This window comes from Phocoena sinus, chromosome 11 (assembly GCF_008692025.1).
Source record: "Phocoena sinus isolate mPhoSin1 chromosome 11, mPhoSin1.pri, whole genome shotgun sequence".
NCBI lineage: Eukaryota > Metazoa > Chordata > Mammalia > Artiodactyla > Phocoenidae > Phocoena > Phocoena sinus.
Window position 1 is genome coordinate 60340289 of NC_045773.1, and position 20830 is coordinate 60361118.

Below are 20830 nucleotides of genomic sequence, written 5' to 3' on the forward strand. Positions count from 1 at the left end.
TTACAAACCACATCCATTTGTTAAACTTGCAAATCTCATACCTTTCTTTAATGTTCTCTGAGGTTTCAAATTATATTAACTATTGTGATTTAAATAAACCAACTCAAATTAACAGAGTATTGAATATGCTTTAACAACCTGTATGTGCTAGATTCTTCTCTGCCCCCCCCACCCTGTTTTAGAATTACAATTGTGGAAGAATTAAATAAGTAGTAATTTACTAAGATTTTATTTTTCTTTTATGTTATAAGGAATTACAGAAAGATATGCAAGGAAGTGCACAGGCATTGGCAGAAATAGTGAAAAACACAGAGAACTTCTTAAAAGAGAGTGGTGAAAAACTGTCACAAGAAGATAAGGCTCTGATTGAACAGAAACTTAATGAAGCTAAGATAAAGTGTGAACAGCTTAATTTAAAGGCAGAACAGTCGAAAAGAGAGCTGGATAAAGTTGTGACGACAGCAATCAAGGAAGAAACGGAAAAGGTCCTTATTCAAATATGTGGTACCCTGTTCCTACGGCTTTGTTGAAAATGATGAGTGTAACAGCGCCTTGATTTATTACGTGGTATCAGGTGGTCGTAAGTGATGATTAGCACCAGAGACTAGAATTCTGGGTTTTCACGTAGGCAATTGACCAAATACTACAAAGTTTGAAGAATTGGCTTTGTTGAACTTTAAAAAAAAAAATTTTATCGAGGTATAGTTGATGTGCAATATTATATGTGTCAGGTGCACAACATGGTGATTCATAATTCTTAAAGGTTACACTCCATTTAGAGTTATTATAAAATATTGGCTATCTTCCCTGGGTTGTACAGTATATCTTAGTAGCTTATTTATTTTATACATAATAGATTGTAGGCTTTGTTAAACTTTTAAAAACAATTTAAGTGGGATTGTCAGGCTTCCTACTTGTGAAATGTGTGAGGTCCATTAATTACAGTTAAAACTTTGGAATGTGTTTTTAAGAACAGTGGAAACTTCAGGGTAACTGCCTGTCGCTGTAAGGCTTAATTTCAGTGTGTTCAGTTTTCATTGTGGGTCTGGTTTAATTTCCCTACTCTGATTTTCAATGATCTAAGTATTTGCTTTTGGGAAGTCTTACAACACTCTTGCCTTGGCCCACATTCAAGGTTGTCTCTTGTGACCTTTCCTGCCCAGGTTGCAGCTGTAAAGCAGCTGGAAGAGAGCAAAACCAAAATCGAAAACCTTTTAGACTGGTTGGCAAATGTTGACAGAGACTCAGGAAGGGCAGGGATGGAACAGAAACAGGTCATTGAACAGAACGGGACTCATATTCAAGAGGGTGACGGCAAGTCGGTGATGGGAGAAGAGGATGAAGTTAATGGTAACCTGTTGGATGTGGATGTTGATGGGCACGTAGCGACCACCAAGGAGAACCTGAACCAGCAGTACCAGAAGATGAAGGTGAGTGGTTTTAAACAGATGATCTTGTTAACGTCTATTTTCAGGTCTATAAAGACAGGAAGCACTTAGCATGTGAGTTATCTTTTCAAACCTCAGGGACCCTTGAGAGTAAAGTCTTTGTTTTAGGGTCATCAGTATGTCCATGTAAGTTATGGTGAGAATTCTAAGCAAGTGAAAAACAGTGGGAAATACATCATTGGATGTGGTGTTCTTCTCTGTGAAGCAGAGTTGTAAGGAATTAATAGAAATAACAATAATAGCTAATGTTCGTAAAGCAGTGACAGTGGACCAGGCACTCTTCAGAGCTCTTCCCATCGTGACTCATTACTGTGTTCATTTAGTTCTCCCCACCACTCTGTCAAATGAGAATATCATTATTATGGTGATGAAATTATTATTATTAATGTTATTCTTATTCTCATTTTACAGATGGGGAAACTGTAACTTACAGAATGAGGTGTCTTGCCTGAGGTTACACTTCTAGTAAGGGATGGAGTTGGGATTTTAAACTAGGCTGTGAGCTCAGTCCCTCTGCTCAATTCCAGCCCGGGCTTGCTGTGCCCTCCTGAGTTTACTCAAGTTCTCTCCAGACTTCAGGTCATCTTTTTGGTGAAGGCTGTGGCTGAGAAGAGGAGTGAAAATTCACTGCATGAAAAATCTAGGGCTAACATTAATGCTGCTACAGGAGCCAAGGGAACATTTGAAAGCCATTTTTAAAGAGTCACATAGTTGATCATTTTATTTCAGTGTGTAGCTTTTGATGGGCAGATGCCTGGGCCTGGGGAACATTTGCAATTCTGTTGTTTGCCTCCGAGTCTTTGTCTTTGGAGTCTTGGGAATAGAATGCCCTCTGTGAAGCTCTTCTAGTACAGGAAGTAGAAAGGAAACCAGAAGAGCTGGGCTATTCATTACATCACAATTTCAAGGGGCTATTCCAGAACCTGACTGTAATTGTGTCTTAAAATGAAAAATCTAATGAATTCCTAAAGGAACCTGTGAGTCAGGTACAAAGGAATCAGGAAAGGTTAGTAACTTGACCAAAGGAGTGAAAAATACCAGGGTGGACCCAGACATACAGGTGCCTTACCGGAAACACTTGTTTTTAGCCACAGCATGAAGTTTGCCTTCTGAACTTTTCACTGCTAAGAGTATGAGAATCTGAAAGTGCTTCACAAATTCCTGCTCTCCTGGCAAAGTGGAGAGATGGCCCAGAGGCTCGGGAGACACGAGGGCTCTCGTACTAACTCTCTGTGCTACGTGTCCTGGGCCCAGTACTTCTCCTCCTGCAGCCTGTCTCCCCTCATCTGTAAAAGGAAGGGATGGGTCAGGTGACTTTATAGGTATTATATACATCTGTCTGACCACGGAGATGGTGTATGAATATAATTCAGATACCGAAGAGAGAGAAAAGCCTGCGGGAGAAAAGTTATTTAGACAAAAGTACTTGTCCTATGCCCACTGTGTGTCAGGTGCTGTCACAGACAAGGGGACAAGGATTGATGAGTCTGTTCTCGGCTGGCAGCTGGGATCAGACTTCGCGGGAACAGCTGTCCCACAGCAGTGCTTCTTGGCCCTTTTCACTTGATGGCATAGAATGATATTTTCTCAGCCCCTGAGTGCTCTGTTTTAGGTAGTGAGCAAAGTAAATTCCCTGTCTTGGTGCTTGCCTGCTGGGGGGTGACGATAATAGGGCAGGCAGTAAACATCCAAATTCTGTGGGATGCTGGAAGGTGGTAACTTTTTGCCAAGTTAGGTACGGGTGGGCGGATGGGGTGGGACCACCTTTCAGGGTTAATAGCCTCGTCCAAGTAGGTCCACACGGGGGGATGAGATTCCTGCAAAGACTCAGAGGAGGTAGGGGTTGCAGGCAGGTGTCTGAGGGGAGAGCTGGAACCAGACAAGAGAACAGCTGGAGAAAGAGGTCCAGATGTGTCCGCGGGTGGGGGTGGGGTAGAGGTGGGAGGCAGAGTGTGTGGTGTGGGGAAGGGGGAGGGCCAGGTCGGAGAGGGAGTTCGGAGGTGATGGGATCAGGCTGTATGGCTCCATGTCAGACATTACAAGAAATGTGGAAAATGGCCCAAAAGGATTACTATGCTTTTTTTTTTAATTGAAGTATAGTTGATTTACAATGTTGTATTAGCTTCTGCTGTACAGCAAAGTAATTCAGTTATACATATATATGCATTCTTTTCTATATTCTTTTCCATTATGCTGTTTACCACATTTTAATGGCATATTGGGGTGGATGGAAGAAACTGGTTATGGCTGGAGAGGAAGGGACTCTAGCTGCGGAGGCCCACACGGCTGAGGGCTGAGGGCGGGTAGCTGTGCACACCTATGACCTTTCTGCCCCACACCTGTGACCTGCCAGACACTCTGCTCTTGCCTCCAGGGTGGACTTTGATCCCTGACATGTGCCCGGCTCAACAGGCAGCATTCTCTGTGTGCGGTTTCCTGTGCTCCTTTCAGCAAACCTGTGATGTGTAGGGTTATTGTCCCTTTTTCCACATGCAGGAAACTGAGACCCAGTCAGCTGAGTAGCTCCAAGATGCTCCTTTATTATACGGGTTCCTTTAACTTCCTTTGGGCTTCTCCGAATGTATGTTGTTCTTGCTTACTGATGATCGTAGTGTTTTTATAGGTTTCAAATTATAGATTCTTTTTTTCCTATTAAATATCTTTTCAGGATCATTTCCTAAGAAAAAATATTGTACTTCCTTGATCAATAATTAGGTAAAGACATTGACAATCCCTTCAGGGGGCTCGTAAGGAAGGGATGAGTAAAATGAGAGCAGATTGCAGATGCTTGTTTTAAGGCTGGAACAGAAATTTGTTCCGTTTTTCCCAACCTTCTCAAAAACAGTACTTTCCAGAGAAGATTGGAAATTTTAAAATTAGATTTTAAAATGAGCTGCTCCCAAAGCAGCTTTTGCTTTTAGGAAGTTCACCATTAAGAGGGAAACAGCGGGCACCCTAGACAGGTTGATGGGAAGCAGGCCTGCGGGTCCTGGGTCTGTGGGTCCTGCATCCACATGATGCTTGATCTGCTCTCCCGCAGGCCCAGCATGTGGAGCTCGTGGCCCAGCACCAGGCTGTCCTTGTGGCCACCCAGGCGGCCCAGGCCTTGCTGGAGAAGCAGGGCCACCACCTCTGCCCGGAAGAAAAGGAGAAGCTGCAGAGGAACGTCAAGGAGCTGAAAGCGCATTATGAAAGCGCGCTGGCCGAATCGGAGAAGAGGATGCGGCTGACCCACTCCCTGCAGGAGGAGCTGGAGAAGTTCGACGCCGACTACGGCGAGTTTGAGCAGTGGCTGCAGCAGTCAGAACAAGAGCTGGAGAACCTGGAAGCAGGTGCCGACGACCTCGGTGGTCTGACGGCCAAACTGAAGAGGCAGAAGAGCTTCTCGGAAGATGTCATTTCGCACAAAGGAGACTTGAGGTACATCACGATCTCTGGGAACAGAGTGTTGGAAGCAGCCAAGTCTTGCAGCAGGAGAGAGGGAGGCGGCCGGGCTGAGCGGGGCCACCTGGATACCTCTGCCACCCACAGGGAAGTCCAGGGCAGGCTAGACCGCGCCACTGACCGCTTCAGGTCCCTCTACACGAAGGTAATTTCATTTTTTTAAAATTGAAGTACAGTCCATTTACAATGTTGTGTTAATTTCTGCTGTACAGCAGAGTGTTTCAGTTATACATATATATTCTTTTTCATATTCTTTTTATTATGGTTTATCTCAGGATATTGACCAAAGTTCCCTGTGCTATACAGTAGGACCTTGTTGTTTATCCATCCTTATATAATAGTTTGCATCTGCTCATCCCAGACTCTGAATCCTTCTCTCCCCACCCCACTCCACCTTGGCAACCACAGGTCTGTTCTCTATGTCTGTGAGTCTGTTTCTATTTCCTAGATAACTTCATTCGTGTCATATTTTAGATTCCATATATAAGTGATATCATATGGTATTTGTCTTTCTCTTTCTGACTTACTTTACTGTGATCATCTCTAGGTCCATCCATGTTGCTGCAAATGATATTACTTTGTTCATTATTATGCCTAAGCAATATTCCATTGTATATATGTACCACATCTTCTTTATCCATTCATCTGTCGGTGGACATTTAGTTTGCTTCCAAGTCTTGGCTGTTGTAAATAGTTCTGCTGTGAACACAGGGGTGCACGTATCTTTTTGAATTATAGTTTTCTCAGGGTATATGCCCAGTAGTGGGATTGTTGGGTCATATGGTAGCTCTATTTTTAGTTTTTTAAGGACCCTCCATGATGTTCTCCATAGCGGCTGTATCAATTTGCATTCCCATCAGCAGTGCAGGAGGGTTCCCTTTTCTCCACGCCCTCTCCAGCATTTATTGTTTGTAGACTTTTTGATGATGGCCGTTCTGACCGGTGTGAGGTGATACCTCATTGTAGCTTTGATTTGCATTTCTCTGATAATTAGCGATGTTGAGCATCTTTTCATGTGCCTCTTGGCCATCTGTGTGTCTTTGGAGAAATGTCTATATGTCTCCTTCCCATTTTTTGATTGGGTTGTTTGGTTTTTTGTTGTTGAGTTGTATGAGCTGTTTGTATATTTTGGAAATTGAGCCCTTGCCGGTTGCATCGTTTGCAAATTCCGTAGGTTGTCTTTTCATTTTATTTATAGTTTCCTTTTCTGTGCAATAAGGTAGTTTCATTTTAAGGCATGAGGAATCTGTGCGTGTAGTTTTCGTTCTGTCCTCTTTAGTTTTGGAATTAGAAGCAAGAAATCTGAAAACTGAAGCAGGGAAAATAAGGTATTTTCATCCTGCTTCCCTCAGTCTTATTCATCTGCTTTACTTCTGAAAAATATGTTTAAAGATTAGGAACGTAAAGTTATTTTTTAAGTTCATTTGGAGTGATTTCCAGGCAGCCCTAGCTGTAAAACTCTGTGATACCTGTTTTGCCCAGCAGGTGGCGGGTATATTTTGAGTCTAAACAGAGTGGTTTGCTGTTTGCAGCCTCTGAAGCTTGAGAACTGAAGCCTCCTCTCAGATAATTCCCTTCACAAGGAATTCGTTTTACACATATATTTGGTCTGTGTATTATTTTAATACTTAATAGCTAACAGACTGTTTCAATTTTATTATTCTCCTGGACCAGTAAGAGGGTTTTGTTTTAAAAAAAGCAAAACTGAGAAAACATGTCCCCGTTTAGAATATAAGCTGACCAGGCTGCACAAATGTCTTGAAAAGCATCGTTGGCTGTTGGCCTTGGCTTCCTTCTGGTCTAGATTATTTGCCCTCCTTGTGTTAATCAGTCTTGTGCAGCATATAGAAGTGATTTATGAAGCACCTTGAAAACCTTTCCATCTGATGCATACTATACACGTGGTGTGTAAACTCCGTAGAGACGAGCCCTCTCTGATGATTGACACCTAAACCCTTCATTCTGGATTAAGATCCAGCCCTCATGCAGATGTTTTTGAATTGGTTAGTTTTTGACTTGTTAGAGGAAGTGTCTTCCTATAAAGGAGAAAATCTTCACCCTACAGTTTTTGCTCACTTTGGTTGAAATCTGGTGTTTTACAGGTGGCGTAACCCATAGGTCCTGAAGATTATATATAAAAGTAGTGGATTTTAATCCCCACCCTTCTCTCTTTCGATTTTCAGTGCAATGTCCTTGGGAATAACCTCAAAGATCTGGTGGATAAATACCAACACTATGAAGATGCTTCATGTGGGCTTCTCTCTGGGCTCCAGGCTTGCGAGGCCACGGCGAGCAGACACTTATCTGAACCTGTTGCCGTGGACCCTAAAAATCTGCAGAGGCAGCTAGAAGAGATGAAGGTAAAAAAAAGAGGGAAAAGACAGATCCAGCCCCAAGGTAGTCCCGTGGAATGCCCTCCGCTCTCCCCCACTTTTGTGATCGTTCCCCCAAGGGCAGGGGAGGAAGGGATGGGAAGATGTGTGTCTCCCTCTGGGGGGAGTTACAACTTGACGTCTGTTCGTTTCTCTTTCTTCTACTGTGGTTTAGCTGGTCTGACATTGCTGTCATGGTTCGTATTCCCATCCTCCTCATCCCCAGACAGAGACCAGTCCTGCCCGGGCCACTTGGTGATCTTTACAAATACGAAATTATTTTTCGTATTTTATATTGGAGTCTAGCCGATTAACAATGTTGTGATAGTTTCAGGTGCACAGCAAAGCAACTCAGCCATACATATACATATACATGTACCCATTCTCCCCCAGACTCCCTTGCCATCCTTGTTCATTGTCTTCTCCTGCATTACCACCAAGCTCCACAGGGCAGATGCTTGGTCTGTTTTGTTCACTGCTGTATTCCTGGGCCCTCGTAGGTCCTTGATGAACATTTGTTCATGAATGGACCGGGGGACAGAGAGGGTGTCACTGTCACACTCCGTGTGGGTTCCTGTTGGGTTACCCCCGATTCACAGAAGTACACACTTCAGTTATCACCTTGCCCACTTCTCAGAGAGGCCACCTGCCCTTTTGAACATTCAGACTTGATGGGGGAATTGTGTAAATATCTCAGCCCCACCCACAGTGGCAGAGAGAGTCTAGCCATTTCTTACATTCCAAGCATATTTTAAAATCCTCATGTGAGGGGAGAGAAGTTTTGAAAATTTTTATTCTTCTTCCATGTGACCAATAATTTTGAGTTTGAAAGTTTCATGTCTTAAATCTTTTCTGTACTTCCTTTTAGCAGGTGGGTAGCAATAGCTCATTTCCGCCTAGATAGAAAGCAAACACTGTAATGCCAGTGAAACTACTGCCTTTCAGAATTTGGTTGCATCTGTTAGCTACAGAGTCAGAAATCATTATTGTGCGTTAACAAGGGAAACAGATACCCTACTGACTTAGCTTAATGTTAGGTACTGCCTGAGACCAGTGTCTTCTGGCTGGAAGAAAGCTGTCTTACCCTGGGGTGAACTGTGGCAGGTTAAGGCCAAGCAGAGAGAAGTGGGAGGAAGCGTGGGGTGAAAGGAGGAAGGAGGGGCTGGGGCCGAAAGGATGGAGAACTCTGTGTTTTCCTGGGCTGGAGTTTACCCAGCGCTACACAGGCACCAGGGCCATGTCCTGGGCCAGGTCAGCCCTGACGTTGATGCAGCTTCTGCACTGCAGGGGTGCATTTTCAGTCTGGAGGCTTTTTTGTTTTTTTGGTTTTTTTTGGTTTGGTTTTTTCTCTCTCTTTCCGACAAGCCCAAGAACAGATCTGTCTTAATGAAGCTTTTGGTCCGCACGGGATGACGGGTCCAAGGGCAGTAAAGGCCATTATTTTAATAGGAAATGCCGGGAGCGGCATAATTATTAAGATTGCTTGTATTACATTTAATTAGGAAGTTAGGTATTTTTAGCATCGGAAACTGTGAAATAGACATAGCACATTTTAAGTTAGGTCTGTATTAACAAACTGATTTACATCCTGTGTAAAAGTAGTTTTAATGTAACTAAGGCAAAAAAAAAACAAACAGAAATGAAATGAATGCTATGGCTTTTTAATGAAATGGAAACATGGATTAATTCTAGAACTGGAATACTACCTTGGTATGTGCTGAGGAAAAAGACTCCTCTAGTCCTCAGGCAGCCAAAGAAATAGAAAAAGAGTGCAACGTCTCAAAGGAGAATTAATTCCAATTAAGCCGCAGCATAATTTTAGAATTAAATGCGTGATTAAAGTTGTTCCTGGCATATGGATGTGTTTTCCTCAAAGATGATCTCAGCAGGTAGAGAGGATACATTTTTATGAGGATTAAGGAGTCTCCATCTCTTTCATTTTATTACCAACATCTTACAATCATTTTTCTTTTAACAGTAATACAAACACATAAGACTACTACCAAACAATCAGTCTTTTCTACATTTACAATACTCACTTCTACTTATATTCTGTTGTATGATAAATGTAATTTGGGACACCCAGTGGGTACATTTGAAATATTTTTGGCCAGTAACACATTGCTACTAGCATGATTTTTAAAGTGGCTGTTGGCTGTGTTGTCAGCAGTCTGATACCCCTGGGCTAGAATGATGCTCTTCACAATCAGTGGACAAAACTAGATTTTAGCTTCATACAAAGCACAGAAAGGCAGGATCCTGGGACCCTTCTAGAGGTCTGGGTTTGGAGCCAGGCATGGGGCCAAGTAACATTGACAACATCAACCTTCCAGGCTTGCTCTGATCTCTGGGAGGGTGATGAATGTCGGGAAACTTTTATGAGCTGGACGAGTGCCCACGGCTTTGTAAACTTCACCCTTTTCTGGTCCAGGCTGGAGACCAAGGTCATCATCTTGCGGTGTTCCCTGTCACAGATGCTTCTTTCATGTTTTGATTTCATCGAAATCCATTAAAAACAATATATGGCACCCATTTGAATACTTTAATTTGCAGTTTTGTCCCAAAGTAGTGTTATAAACCACTACCACAGCTAAATTAAAACCTGATAACATTAGGAACTAAAAACTACTGACTCTCTTGAACATAATTATGAAGAGAAAGGGCATAGGATGTTTTGAAGAGAAGAGGTGAAGAAGAGATGCTTTTCTTGTAATCCATTTCTAAGTTTTAGGATGGTAGGTAGGGCCATCTTTGGTACTGGATGTTTTGTAAAACCCTGATCACTTTTAAATAAATTTATTCATTCAAAGACATTTATGTTCTAGGCCCACTGTTAGGGTTTTAACCCCTTTGTGTCTTCAAAAAACCTATCTCTGTCCTTGGGGAACCCACATTCTAAAAAATAATTTTTGGAGGTGCCTTTAAATTTATTTCATTTCCTGTATAACTGTGTGATGCAAATAAGCTGTACGTGTGGCTTAGACTTCAGTCCGTTTATAGGTAAAGTTCCTATTTTGAGGAATTTCTTACACTTAACTGCAACTAAACTTGTGGGGAGAATTTCCCAAACTGATCACTCTGATGCAGATTCTTTGGCCTCTTAGAACAATTGTAGGATCTGGTATTCAGATCACAGATCCCATGCTGGTCATAGATTGTTGGGCCTTTGGACATATGCACAACTGCCTGTATATTATCACAGTTTCTTGGATATGAGAATTAATTGAGGAAAATTTTGCCATTGGCTTTAGACATTTGCTTTTTTTTTTGTTGTTGTTGAAGGCTGAAATGGAGGGGGATCTTTTAAAACCTTACACTTGATATCTTCATTTATTTACTTATTCATTCAGTTGTTTATTCCAGAAACTTTTGTTAATGCCGTGTGCCCAGCACTGGGCTAGGCAGTGATAATAGAAAGCTGAATGCTATCAATTTCTAGTTCTCAAGGAGGTTCCAGTTTGATAGAAGAGACAAATCAGTGCAGTGTTATTCACAGGGCATGTGTGGGAACTTCTGGGGGCAGTGCTCCAACTTGGGGTGAGGAGAGACAGGGAAGAAGGCCTCCCAGCTGAATGTTACAGGTAAGAGCCAAGCTCAGGGTCGCCTCCCAAGGTCTGTGTGTAGAGATGCTAGGGGCTTGGGTCCAGCAAGAGCAAATCGCTGAGGAATAGCTGTGTCGTGGGATGCTTCTGGAACAGGAGGGGGAGAAAGATGAGATTGAAGATAGAATTAAGAAATAGATTCCCTTGGACAATTGATGGCAGGCGCCAGTATCCCCTTTATTCTGAAGCAAGAGGAAGCTATGAACGATTTTAAGAGGGGAGTGGTGCAGTCAGGTATGTGTCTTCCATAATACATATCAGGGGCTGTATGAGGGGAGAGACTGGAGGCAGGGGCACAGTTAGGAGGCTTTTTCCAGTTCAGTGTTGATTGTCCTGTAGTGATTCAGAAATACAGAACCAGAGCCATATTTGAAAAAAATATTAAGCAGGTGAAATTTGTCAGAGCTTGCTGGTTGGTTTGCAGGTGGGAAGGAAGGAAGAGGCTCAGGTACCACCTGGGTGATGATGCAGCCCCAGGAGGATGCCCAAATCCACACCTTCCCCAGGACCTGCCCCAGGGCCACCCCATGGAGGAGGCCCCTCCTCCCTTCCCAGGTCCTCCCCCCTCAACCTTTTTCTTATTCATCTTTGGCACTTACCACTTTCTGCCTTAGACTAGAAGATCCCCATGGGTAAGCTTTGTGTCCGTTTGATTTTTGTATTTTCACAAAACGTAGCAAACTTTTTTGGAATTTGTTAGATGTTAAGTAACTTTTGTTGCATTAACAGAAATAAATATGACTCAGCATTGGGTCCGGATGTGTAAGTCCTTAATTATCTCCTTCCCTGGAGTCAGAAGTGGTCTCAAAGGGGTTCTGCTGCTTGTGTGTTTTTTACTTGTCTTTGTTTTCTGGTGGTTGTGGGGGTATTGTATAGAGTCTGGGAGTGGGATTGAGGGGAACTCAGGCTGAGGGTGGAGGGTTTCAGGATCAGGAATCAGGCCGGTTATCATGAGCATATGCTAAGGGTTTATTCCAGGACTGAACTTGAATGTTCCCGACTGGCTGATGGTTTTGCTAATGTCACTTTATAACTGGCCTTATTCTAAGAATTCTGGGGTAAGCTTCTACTGATGACAAGTCTGCTCTGTCCAGTTTATCTTACTGTGAATCTTTTTTTCGTATTGGAAATCTGTTATTTAGTCCTACTGAATATAATTGAGGCATTCAATCCTCCAGGCTCTACAGGGACAGATATCAAGTCAGCAGGTGGCTGTAGAGAAACTGAAAAAAACCGCTGAAGTGTTGTTAGACGCCAGGGGATCTTTACTTCCTGCCAAGAACAACATCCAGAAAACACTGGGTGAGTGGCATTTCCTCATGTCTGGTCTTACATGTCCGTTCTAAATAGATGTCGCTCGCTAGCATATTCTGCGGCACTGTCCTTTCACTGTGAAGTGGCCCTTCTTGGTCAGGGCAGAGGCACGCCCTCCTTGGCAGGTGTATTAGGATCTTGGGAGTGGGGACTGGGCTGTGTGGTTTGCATACCTAAATTTTAATTTTTTATTTAGAAAATGTAGCAAAAACTCTTTTTAAAAATTTTAAATTTAATATTAGAGTATAGCTGATTTACAGTGTTGTGTTTAGTTTCACGTGTACAGCAAAGTGAGTTACACATATACATATATCCGTTCTTTTTCAGATTCTTTTCCTATATAGATTATTACAGAATATTGAGTAGAGTTCCCTGTGCTGTACAGCAGGTTCTTGTTGATTTTATCTATTTTTTATATAGTAGTGTGTAATTTGTTAATCCCAAACTCCTAACTTATCCCTCCCTGCTACGTTTCTCCTTTGGTAACCATAAGTTTGTTTTCGAAGTCTGTGAGTCTGTTTCTATTTTGTAAATAAGTTCATTTGTATCATTTTTCTTTTAGATTCTACATATAAGTGATATCACATGACATTTGTCTTTCTCTGCCTGACTTACTAAACTCAGTATGATAACCTCTAGGTCCATCCATGTTGCTGCAGATGGCATTAGTTCATTCTTTTTTATGGCTGAGTATTATTGCATTGTATATATATATATATATATGTACCATATCTTCTTTATCCATTCATGGACATTTAGGTTGCTTCCATGTCTTGGCTGTTGTAAACAGTGCTGCATGTATCTTTTTGAATTATGGTTTTCTCTGGATATATGCCCAGGGGTGGGATTGCTGGATCATATGATAGTTTTATTTTTAGTTTTTTGAGGAACCTCCATACTGTTTTCCATAGTGGTTGTACCAATTTACATTCCCACCAGCAGTGTAGAAGGGTTCCCTGTTCTCCACACCCTCTCCAGCATTTATTGTTTGTGGACTTTTTGATGATGGCCATTCTGAGCGGTGTGTGGTGAATACCTCGTTGTAGTTTTGATGTCCATTTCTCATAACAGTTAGTGATGTTGAGCATGTTTTCATGTGCTTTTGGTTAATGTCTTCTTTGGAGAAATGTCTATTTAGATCTTCTGGCCAATTTTTGATTGGGTTGTTTGTTTTTTTGATACTGAGCTGCATGTGCTGTTTGTATATTTTGGAGATTAATCCCTTGTTGGTTGCTTCATTTGCAAATATTTTCTCCCATTCTGTGGGTTGTCTTTTCATTTTGTTTATGGTTTCCTTTGCTGTGCAAAACCTTTTAAGTTTAATTAGGTCCCATTTATTTATTTTTGTTTTTATTTTTATTACTCTAGGAGATGGATCCAAAAAGATATTGCTACTATTTATGTCAAAGACATAAATCGTTCATTCTTGCAGACATTCAGAAGACTATGTTTTCTTCTAAGTGTTTTATAATACCCAGCCTTACATTTAGGGTTTTTTTAAATTTTTTATTTTATATTAGAGTATAGTTGACTTACAAAAAACTCTTTATGTATGCAGCAGTCACAGAAAGTAGAACCTAACAAGATTCTGTTGGTTGATGGGATTCGGCCGAGCTAGACTCTCAACCTAAGGCCAGAACAGACTCAACAGACTGTTGGAGGGATCTTCTTGTCAAAAGCAGGAGCAAGGGGTTAGGAGGTTGAGATGTTCCTGCTTCTCCTTTTCGTGGGGTCTTTGAGTGGCCTCACAGGGTTCTTCCGTGATCCTAGAAACCCTGTCGAGTTACAGCAGTGCTTTTGCATCCTCTCATGTTAGGTGGTGCCTTTCTTGAGGAAAGAGCTATTGTATATTACCTTTGTATCGACTCACAGTATTTAGTTTAAACTAAACGCACAGTGGATTATCAATTAACATTGTTTATTGTCTTATTATATTTTTTGTTTGGACTTTGCTACTTTTCCTATGTTTAATGTGTGGTTTCAGGTTATTAAATATTTATCAGTGTGAAATAAAAACTTTAACATAGCAAATGATTAACATACCTTTCACCCCAAGAGAGCTGGCATTAAAATCTGAGTTGAAATTGTAGGTAAAGAGAAGGATGAAGCTTTGCTCTTCTAAAACCACTCTGTAGAAGTCAAACCTTTTTCTTTCTTACATTCAGAATCTTTTTTTTAAAAATTATTTTCAGATGATTTGTTTCCAGCAGTGCTCCTTCTAACCTACAGGAAAAATATTTCATCTTATTTTGCCCAACGGGATTTCGTATTCAAAGAGGCAAAAACCCTCGAGGCGAAATATCAGTAATATGACATAAAGTCCTGCACTGTTTCAAGAAAATGTAAAAAACAACCAAAAAAATTTATACATTTTCTATTACAGTATTTCATCATGGATTTAAACACTGATATAGTGCAATTTTTTATCAATATTTTTTAAAATAAATTTATTTTTATTTATTTTTGGCTGCATTGTGTCTTTGTTGCTGCTTATGGGCTTTCTCTAGTTGTGGCGAGCAGGGGCTACTCTTCGTTGCGGTGCGCAAACTTCTCATTGCGATGGCTTCTCTTGTTGAGGAGCACTGGCTCTAGGCACGTGGGCTTCAGAAGTTGTGGCAACGGGCTTCAGTAGTTGTGTCTTGTGGGCTCTGGAGCACAGGCTCAGTAGTTGTGGCGCATGGGCTTAGTTGCTCTGCAGCATGTGGGATCTTCCCGGACCAGGGCTCGAACCCATGTCCCTTGCATTGGCAGGCGGATTCTTAACCCCTGAGCCACCAGGGAAGTCCATATCAATATTTTTTAATTAAAGTATAGTTGATTTACAGTGTTGTGTTAATTACTGCTGTACAGCAAAGTGATTCAGTTGTACATATATATATATATATATACATTCTTTTTTTAATATTCTTTTCCATTATGGTTTATCACAGGTTATTGAATATAGCGCCCTGTGCTATACAGTACGACCTTGTTGTTTATCCATTCTATATATAAGAGTTTACATCTGCTAACCCCAACTTCCCACTGCATCCCTCCCCTAGCCCCCTCCGCCTTGGCAACCTCCAGTCTATTCTCTAGAGACATTCAGAATCTTTCGATCGTGCACTTTGTCACGTAATTTTCAGCATGTGTATATAGATGCTCAGAGATGCACATGTATTTATTAATTACATACACCTATTGCTATCTTAGCATATTATGTACATTATAAGACCCCAAAATATAAAATGTTAAAGTAGACGATAAAACCGCGAATCCTGTGTCCCAGAGCACTGTCTTCACCTCCCACCTTGGCAACCGCTGCTCTTGGGACAGGGGCTTGGGGGAGAAAAGACGATTTTATATGTAATTCTGGTATTTGAAGAGGCATTTTGACACCTTCCCATTGTTAACTGTACACAATTTCACTTTCATTTGTTTAAAATCCACGTTACGTTATTTTAAGACTACAGCTTCTCTCTGGCATAGTTTTTTAGGAATATGTGAAAGATATTTAAGATATAGAGGAGTTTCTCTAAGATCTATTTGACTTCTAAGAAAACCAACCACTTAAAAAAGTAACATTCTTGGGCTTCCCTGGTGGCGCAGTGGTTGAGAGTCCGCCTGCCGATGCAGGGGACACGGGTTCATGCCCCGGTCCGGGAAGATCCCACATGCCGCGGAGCGACTGGGCCCGTGAGCCATGGCCGCTGGGCCTGCGCGTCCAGAGCCTGTGCTCCGCAACGGGAGAGGCCACAACAGTGAGAGGCCCGCGTACCGCAAAAAAACAAAAAAAGCCAAAAAAAGTAACATTCTTAAAGTAAATTTTGTTTGTACCTTTTTCTAAAATATTTTTTAATTACTAAAGTCAAGAATTTACTTCAGTGACAGTATTTTATTACTAAGGAGTCCAAAAATAAACTAATACAATGTGTTAATTAAAAAAAATTTTTTTTATTGAAGTACAGTTGATTTACAATGTTGTGTGTGTTCATTTTATTAAAATAGCTGACTTTGCTTGGGAAATCACTTACCATAGCTAAACAGATATGATGGTGCCCTGTTGAAGCACAGAGCCACCCATTTGAGAAACAGCTCACCTGCCAATCACAGCCTGCAGTTCAAATGATCTGCTCTGTGACTTTCAAATCAGGGCTGTACTTGAACCCGCTGCTTGTCTGCCCTCAGCACCTTGGTGCATATTAAATTCTGTCCCCTCCCTGTTACCCTTCTCATGGGCTTCATTGTGTTTTCGTGAAAGGAGCGTGATTGTCTCTTTCAGTCATCCAAGCTTAACCTCTCAATTCAGTGAAAACTTATCAAACTGTTTTCTCATGATATAATATTAGAACAAGCAAAAAGAAATATTGTTTGTTTATATGGATTATGTACCATGAGCCAAACATAAGCATGTAAGAGATTTCATTTTTATAGAGATGTCAATGTTTTCTTCCATTGAAACATTTTACAGTGTATCAGAAATAATTAAAGTTCTTTTCAGATTCTTGGACAGTAAGTGATAAATTGATGATTAAAAACATTGTTTTCCAGAGAGGTGGAGTCGGCGGAGGGAGAGGTGAATACATTAAAAACTACTGTTCTTTGAACTTATCATTGGTCTTGCAGCATAGAATGTAGGTTGTTAAAATATAGAGCTTTATATATGAATGAAAACTAGCCAGAAAGGTTTTTTTTTAAAAGCATCTTAAGTCTTTAGAATTGAAAGTAAAGTTAATCTTATCTGAGACAGGTCAGCCTCCTAACACTGTTTGTTTTTCCCTTTGCCTGCTATTAAACTTATCAAATACATTCTATCTGTGTTATCTTAGAAGCATCATCTCAACCTTCTGTATTTTATGTGAATTTTCATTGTGTGTTGTCTGTTTTCTCAGTACATTTGCATCTGCTAACTTCTGTGCGTTTGAGTACTTTACTTAGGCTGTGAAGGATGAGAAAAACTTAAATCTTTGTGTGTGTGTGTTGTGTGTGTGTGTGTGTGTGTACGTGACGGAGAGAGCATGCGTGAGCAAGAAAGATGAAATAATTTTTTTGCATAAAGGTTAATTCTTAATAAATCTTTATAAGAGTATATTGTTTCTTGAGATTAGCTCTGTAAGACTGTCACCTTTTTTTTTTTTTCCATGTAGTTATCAAGTGTAGCTAATTTGAAAAGTCAGGTTGAGAACCAATATTTATTCCAAAGATTGGCTGTTTGGATCACATTCATTTCTCTGGACAATTCAAATGTTTATGCATCCAAAAATCTTTTTTTCAAATGAAGATTATACACACACACACACAATTATATTTACACATATATACTATGTAAAAATTTTTAGCTTTTTATTTTCCACTAGGATCTTTTCTTTCTTTTTTCAGGTTTTGGTGGTGCTCTGATGATGCATTATGAATTTATCATTTCAACCTTTTTTCCTCTTCCAATTCTAGTGTAGTAATTTTTGTGACTCTCCTTAGTGTGTTTTGCAAAGGAACGGCGCAAAGAGAACTTAGTGGTTAAAGTTTCCCGATCCTTTTGGACTAGGTGACATTGTCGGGAGATATGATGACCTGTCCAAGTCTGTCAGTGAACGAAACGAGAAGCTGCAGATAACCCTGACCCGCTCTCTGAGTGTGCAGGACGGCCTGGATGAGATGCTGGACTGGATGGCGGGTGTGGAGCGCTCGCTGGAAGAGCAGCGCCCTGTGCCCTTGAACTCCGCCGCTCTGCAGGACGTCATCAGTAAAAACATCGTAAGTGACTTCCAACAAACCACTTTTAGATGAAAATAAACCCAGCATCTCAGGTTATTCAAAAAGTGTGGATGTTTTCATGCTCTGCCCATATCAAAGCCTTTCACTGATTTTCACTACACATATTCATCCCTAAAATTCATATATCCTGGGCTTTTCCATGTGTAGACATAAACCTATATATGAAGAACTTGAATGTTCTTGTTAGTGTAACATTATTTGCTCTTTTATCTGTGTATCTTCCTCAGCATATGAATCGTGGGTTATAAAGATCATTTTAGATGGCAGGGACCAGAACCGTATAATTCTCTTTAAGAAAAAACACAGACTTATTCTTCCCAGGAACTTGAACTGTATATACTATTGGGTTCTCTTGCTAAAACAGCACTGGAAATTTGGATAAATTTAAAATAATTGTATGAACGTTACTAAGAGAGTAGAGCTTAAAAGTTTTCATCACAAGGAAAAAAATTGTAACTGTGTGTGGTGATGGAGGTTACCTAGACTTACTGTGGGGATCATTTGGCAATATTTACAATTATCGAATCATTATGTTGTACACCTGAAACTAATATAGTGTTATAACATTATTATAACAGATAGTTATACGTATGTCAATTATATCTCAATTAAAAAATTGTAATATATTGAAAAAAATATAGTAAGCTCCAAGGATGGGTAGATTTAAGAGAAATTTAAGGCGTAAAGAGATGTCTCCTGAATATAAAAACGTGGAAAGTAGCGCTTGCATAGAGACAAGTGTGCGAAGCGATTTTCTGTGGAGCAGAGAGGGACTTCCCTCTGTGTACTTTTCATGAACATCACTCATGGTACAGGGCATCCCCGCACACCGGGTCCTGTTTGTTCCTCACGGCTTCAGCCAGCTGCCCAGGAGGTTAATCAGATCAGTCTTGTTGTTGTCTAGCCTTTGAAAAATCAGGACCGTGGATAATCCCTGGGCTGCAGGAGATCCCGGGGTTGCTGAGTGGCGGCTATCTCCTGCCTCGCCAGGGCAGCCAGCCAGCTGTTCTCCAGTCTCCTTGCGGGGACTGGGGATGGGATTCCTCCAGGGACCAATCAGCTTGTCTGTCACTCCCATTAGCTTCCTTAGTCACAGGTGGCTCAAACTTGTTCTGAATAGTAATTTTTACAAGTCTGACGTTATTTGTAAATATTATGTTACGTGTGTGGTATTTGGTTCATTTCAGTTGTTGGACCAGGACATTGCAGGGCGGCAGAGCAGCATAAATGCCATGAATGAGAAAGTGAAGAGGTTCACAGAGACCACAGACCCGTCCACCGCATCCTCGCTGCAGGCCAGGATGAAGGACTTAGCCCTTCGCTTTTCAGAAGCAAGTCGCAAACACAAAGAAAAACTTGCCCAAATGGAGGAACTCAAAACCAAAGTGGAGCTGTTTGAGAACCTCTCAGAAAAACTCCAGACATTCTTAGAAACCAAAACCCGGGCTCTTACTGAGGCAGACGTGCCTGAGAAGGATGTTACTGAGTTGTCTCAGTTTATGCAGGTATGTTTCCCATGGAATTCACAAGGCTGATCAAAGATATCAACAGCTAAGACAAGCACATACATTTATTGGCAGAGTTATGATTAACAAGCATCATTTTAATTGCTGATGGATTGGTTAGATCTATGCTTTCCTCCTTTAAAAACTTCAAAGCTCATCTTCTCCTTGAAGCCTTTGGTCATTAATCAGAAGTGAGCACCATCTCTCATTTTCTGTATATCATAGGTGATACACATATCTTATTTCAGAGCCCACAGAGGCAGAATGTAAAGAGTGCATATTTAAATTAAATTAAACTGTTCTCTTTCAAACAGCCTGCCTGCATGTTTGTTTATGCTTAGACCATAGGCAGGATCATTCTGTGAAATTCTGAGTGGAGCCGTTCTGGTCCCATACTTAAATCTTGATGGGATGCCCTTTGAAGATCTAGCAGCACCTTATATTTTTTTAAATTTTTGTATTGAAGTATAGTTGATTTACAGTGTTGTGTTAATTACTGCTGTCCAGCAAAGTGACTCAGTTACACACACACACACACACACACATATATATATATACATTCTTTTTTAAATATTCTTTTCCATTATGTTTTTTCATAGGCTATTGAATATATTTCTCTGTGCTATACAATAGGACCTTGTTGTGTATCCATTCCATATATAAAAAGCTTACATCTGCTAACCCCAGCCTCTCCCTCCATCCCTCCCCCAAGCCCGTCCCCCTTGGCAACCACCAGTCTGTTCTTTATGTTCGTAGCAACATCTTATATTGATGGAATATCTAAATGCTTTGTAGGAATCAACTTCTGAACTGCTAGAACGCAGGAAAGATCTCGAAGTTTTGCAGAATCTCTTGAAGGAGATCTCCAGCCATGGCTTGCCAGGGGATAAAGCTCTGGTTTTTGAAAAAACAAATAATTTGTCAAAGAAATTCAAGGAAATGGAGGATACTGTCAAAGAAAAGTAAGCACCACTTAAGAAATTGGATTTTATTCTACTTGATACTAATTGGAATGCATGATTTTTATTTAGTTATGTAGCTACCTGAAACAGTTTTTGGAAACTTGAGAATAAGCTTAGGGTTACTTTATAAGTACTTTAATATTGATAAGTTTTTTGCTGTTAAAACTAAGTATAGTTTTTGTTAAAGTATTTAGGAGGGAAATTCACTACTTCTTACATGAAAGTATTTATAGAAAGCACTGTGTAAGGAAAATGGTGGTGGCAGTGTTTTACTGAAAGTAGTCTAAACTCACTGTAGTCTGAAGGCTTTGGCTATTACATTTTTATTTGCAAAGGCAGAAATAACCTTGAAAGATAGCCCATGGTTCATTGCTTTCTGGGCTCCGTTCAGAAACGATGCATCATTCCAGCATAGTTCTGGATGGCGCTTTT

General features: G+C 40.8%; 1 protein-coding gene across 14 annotated transcripts in view; it reads left to right on the plus strand.

Annotated features, from left to right (window-relative positions):
- The window catches only part of DST (dystonin), a 508299-nt gene that overhangs the window by 373309 nt on the left and 114160 nt on the right, over window positions 1-20830 (plus strand). For all 14 annotated transcript variants that reach the window (XM_032647809.1, XM_032647814.1, XM_032647805.1 and 11 more), the window contains 8 exons: window positions 252-485; window positions 1164-1430; window positions 4489-5037; window positions 7076-7252; window positions 12045-12168; window positions 17702-17910; window positions 19119-19436; window positions 20232-20398. In XM_032647809.1, coding sequence (XP_032503700.1) covers window positions 252-485; window positions 1164-1430; window positions 4489-5037; window positions 7076-7252; window positions 12045-12168; window positions 17702-17910; window positions 19119-19436; window positions 20232-20398 — 2045 coding nt within the window. The remainder of the gene's footprint in view (window positions 1-251; window positions 486-1163; window positions 1431-4488; window positions 5038-7075; window positions 7253-12044; window positions 12169-17701; window positions 17911-19118; window positions 19437-20231; window positions 20399-20830) is intronic.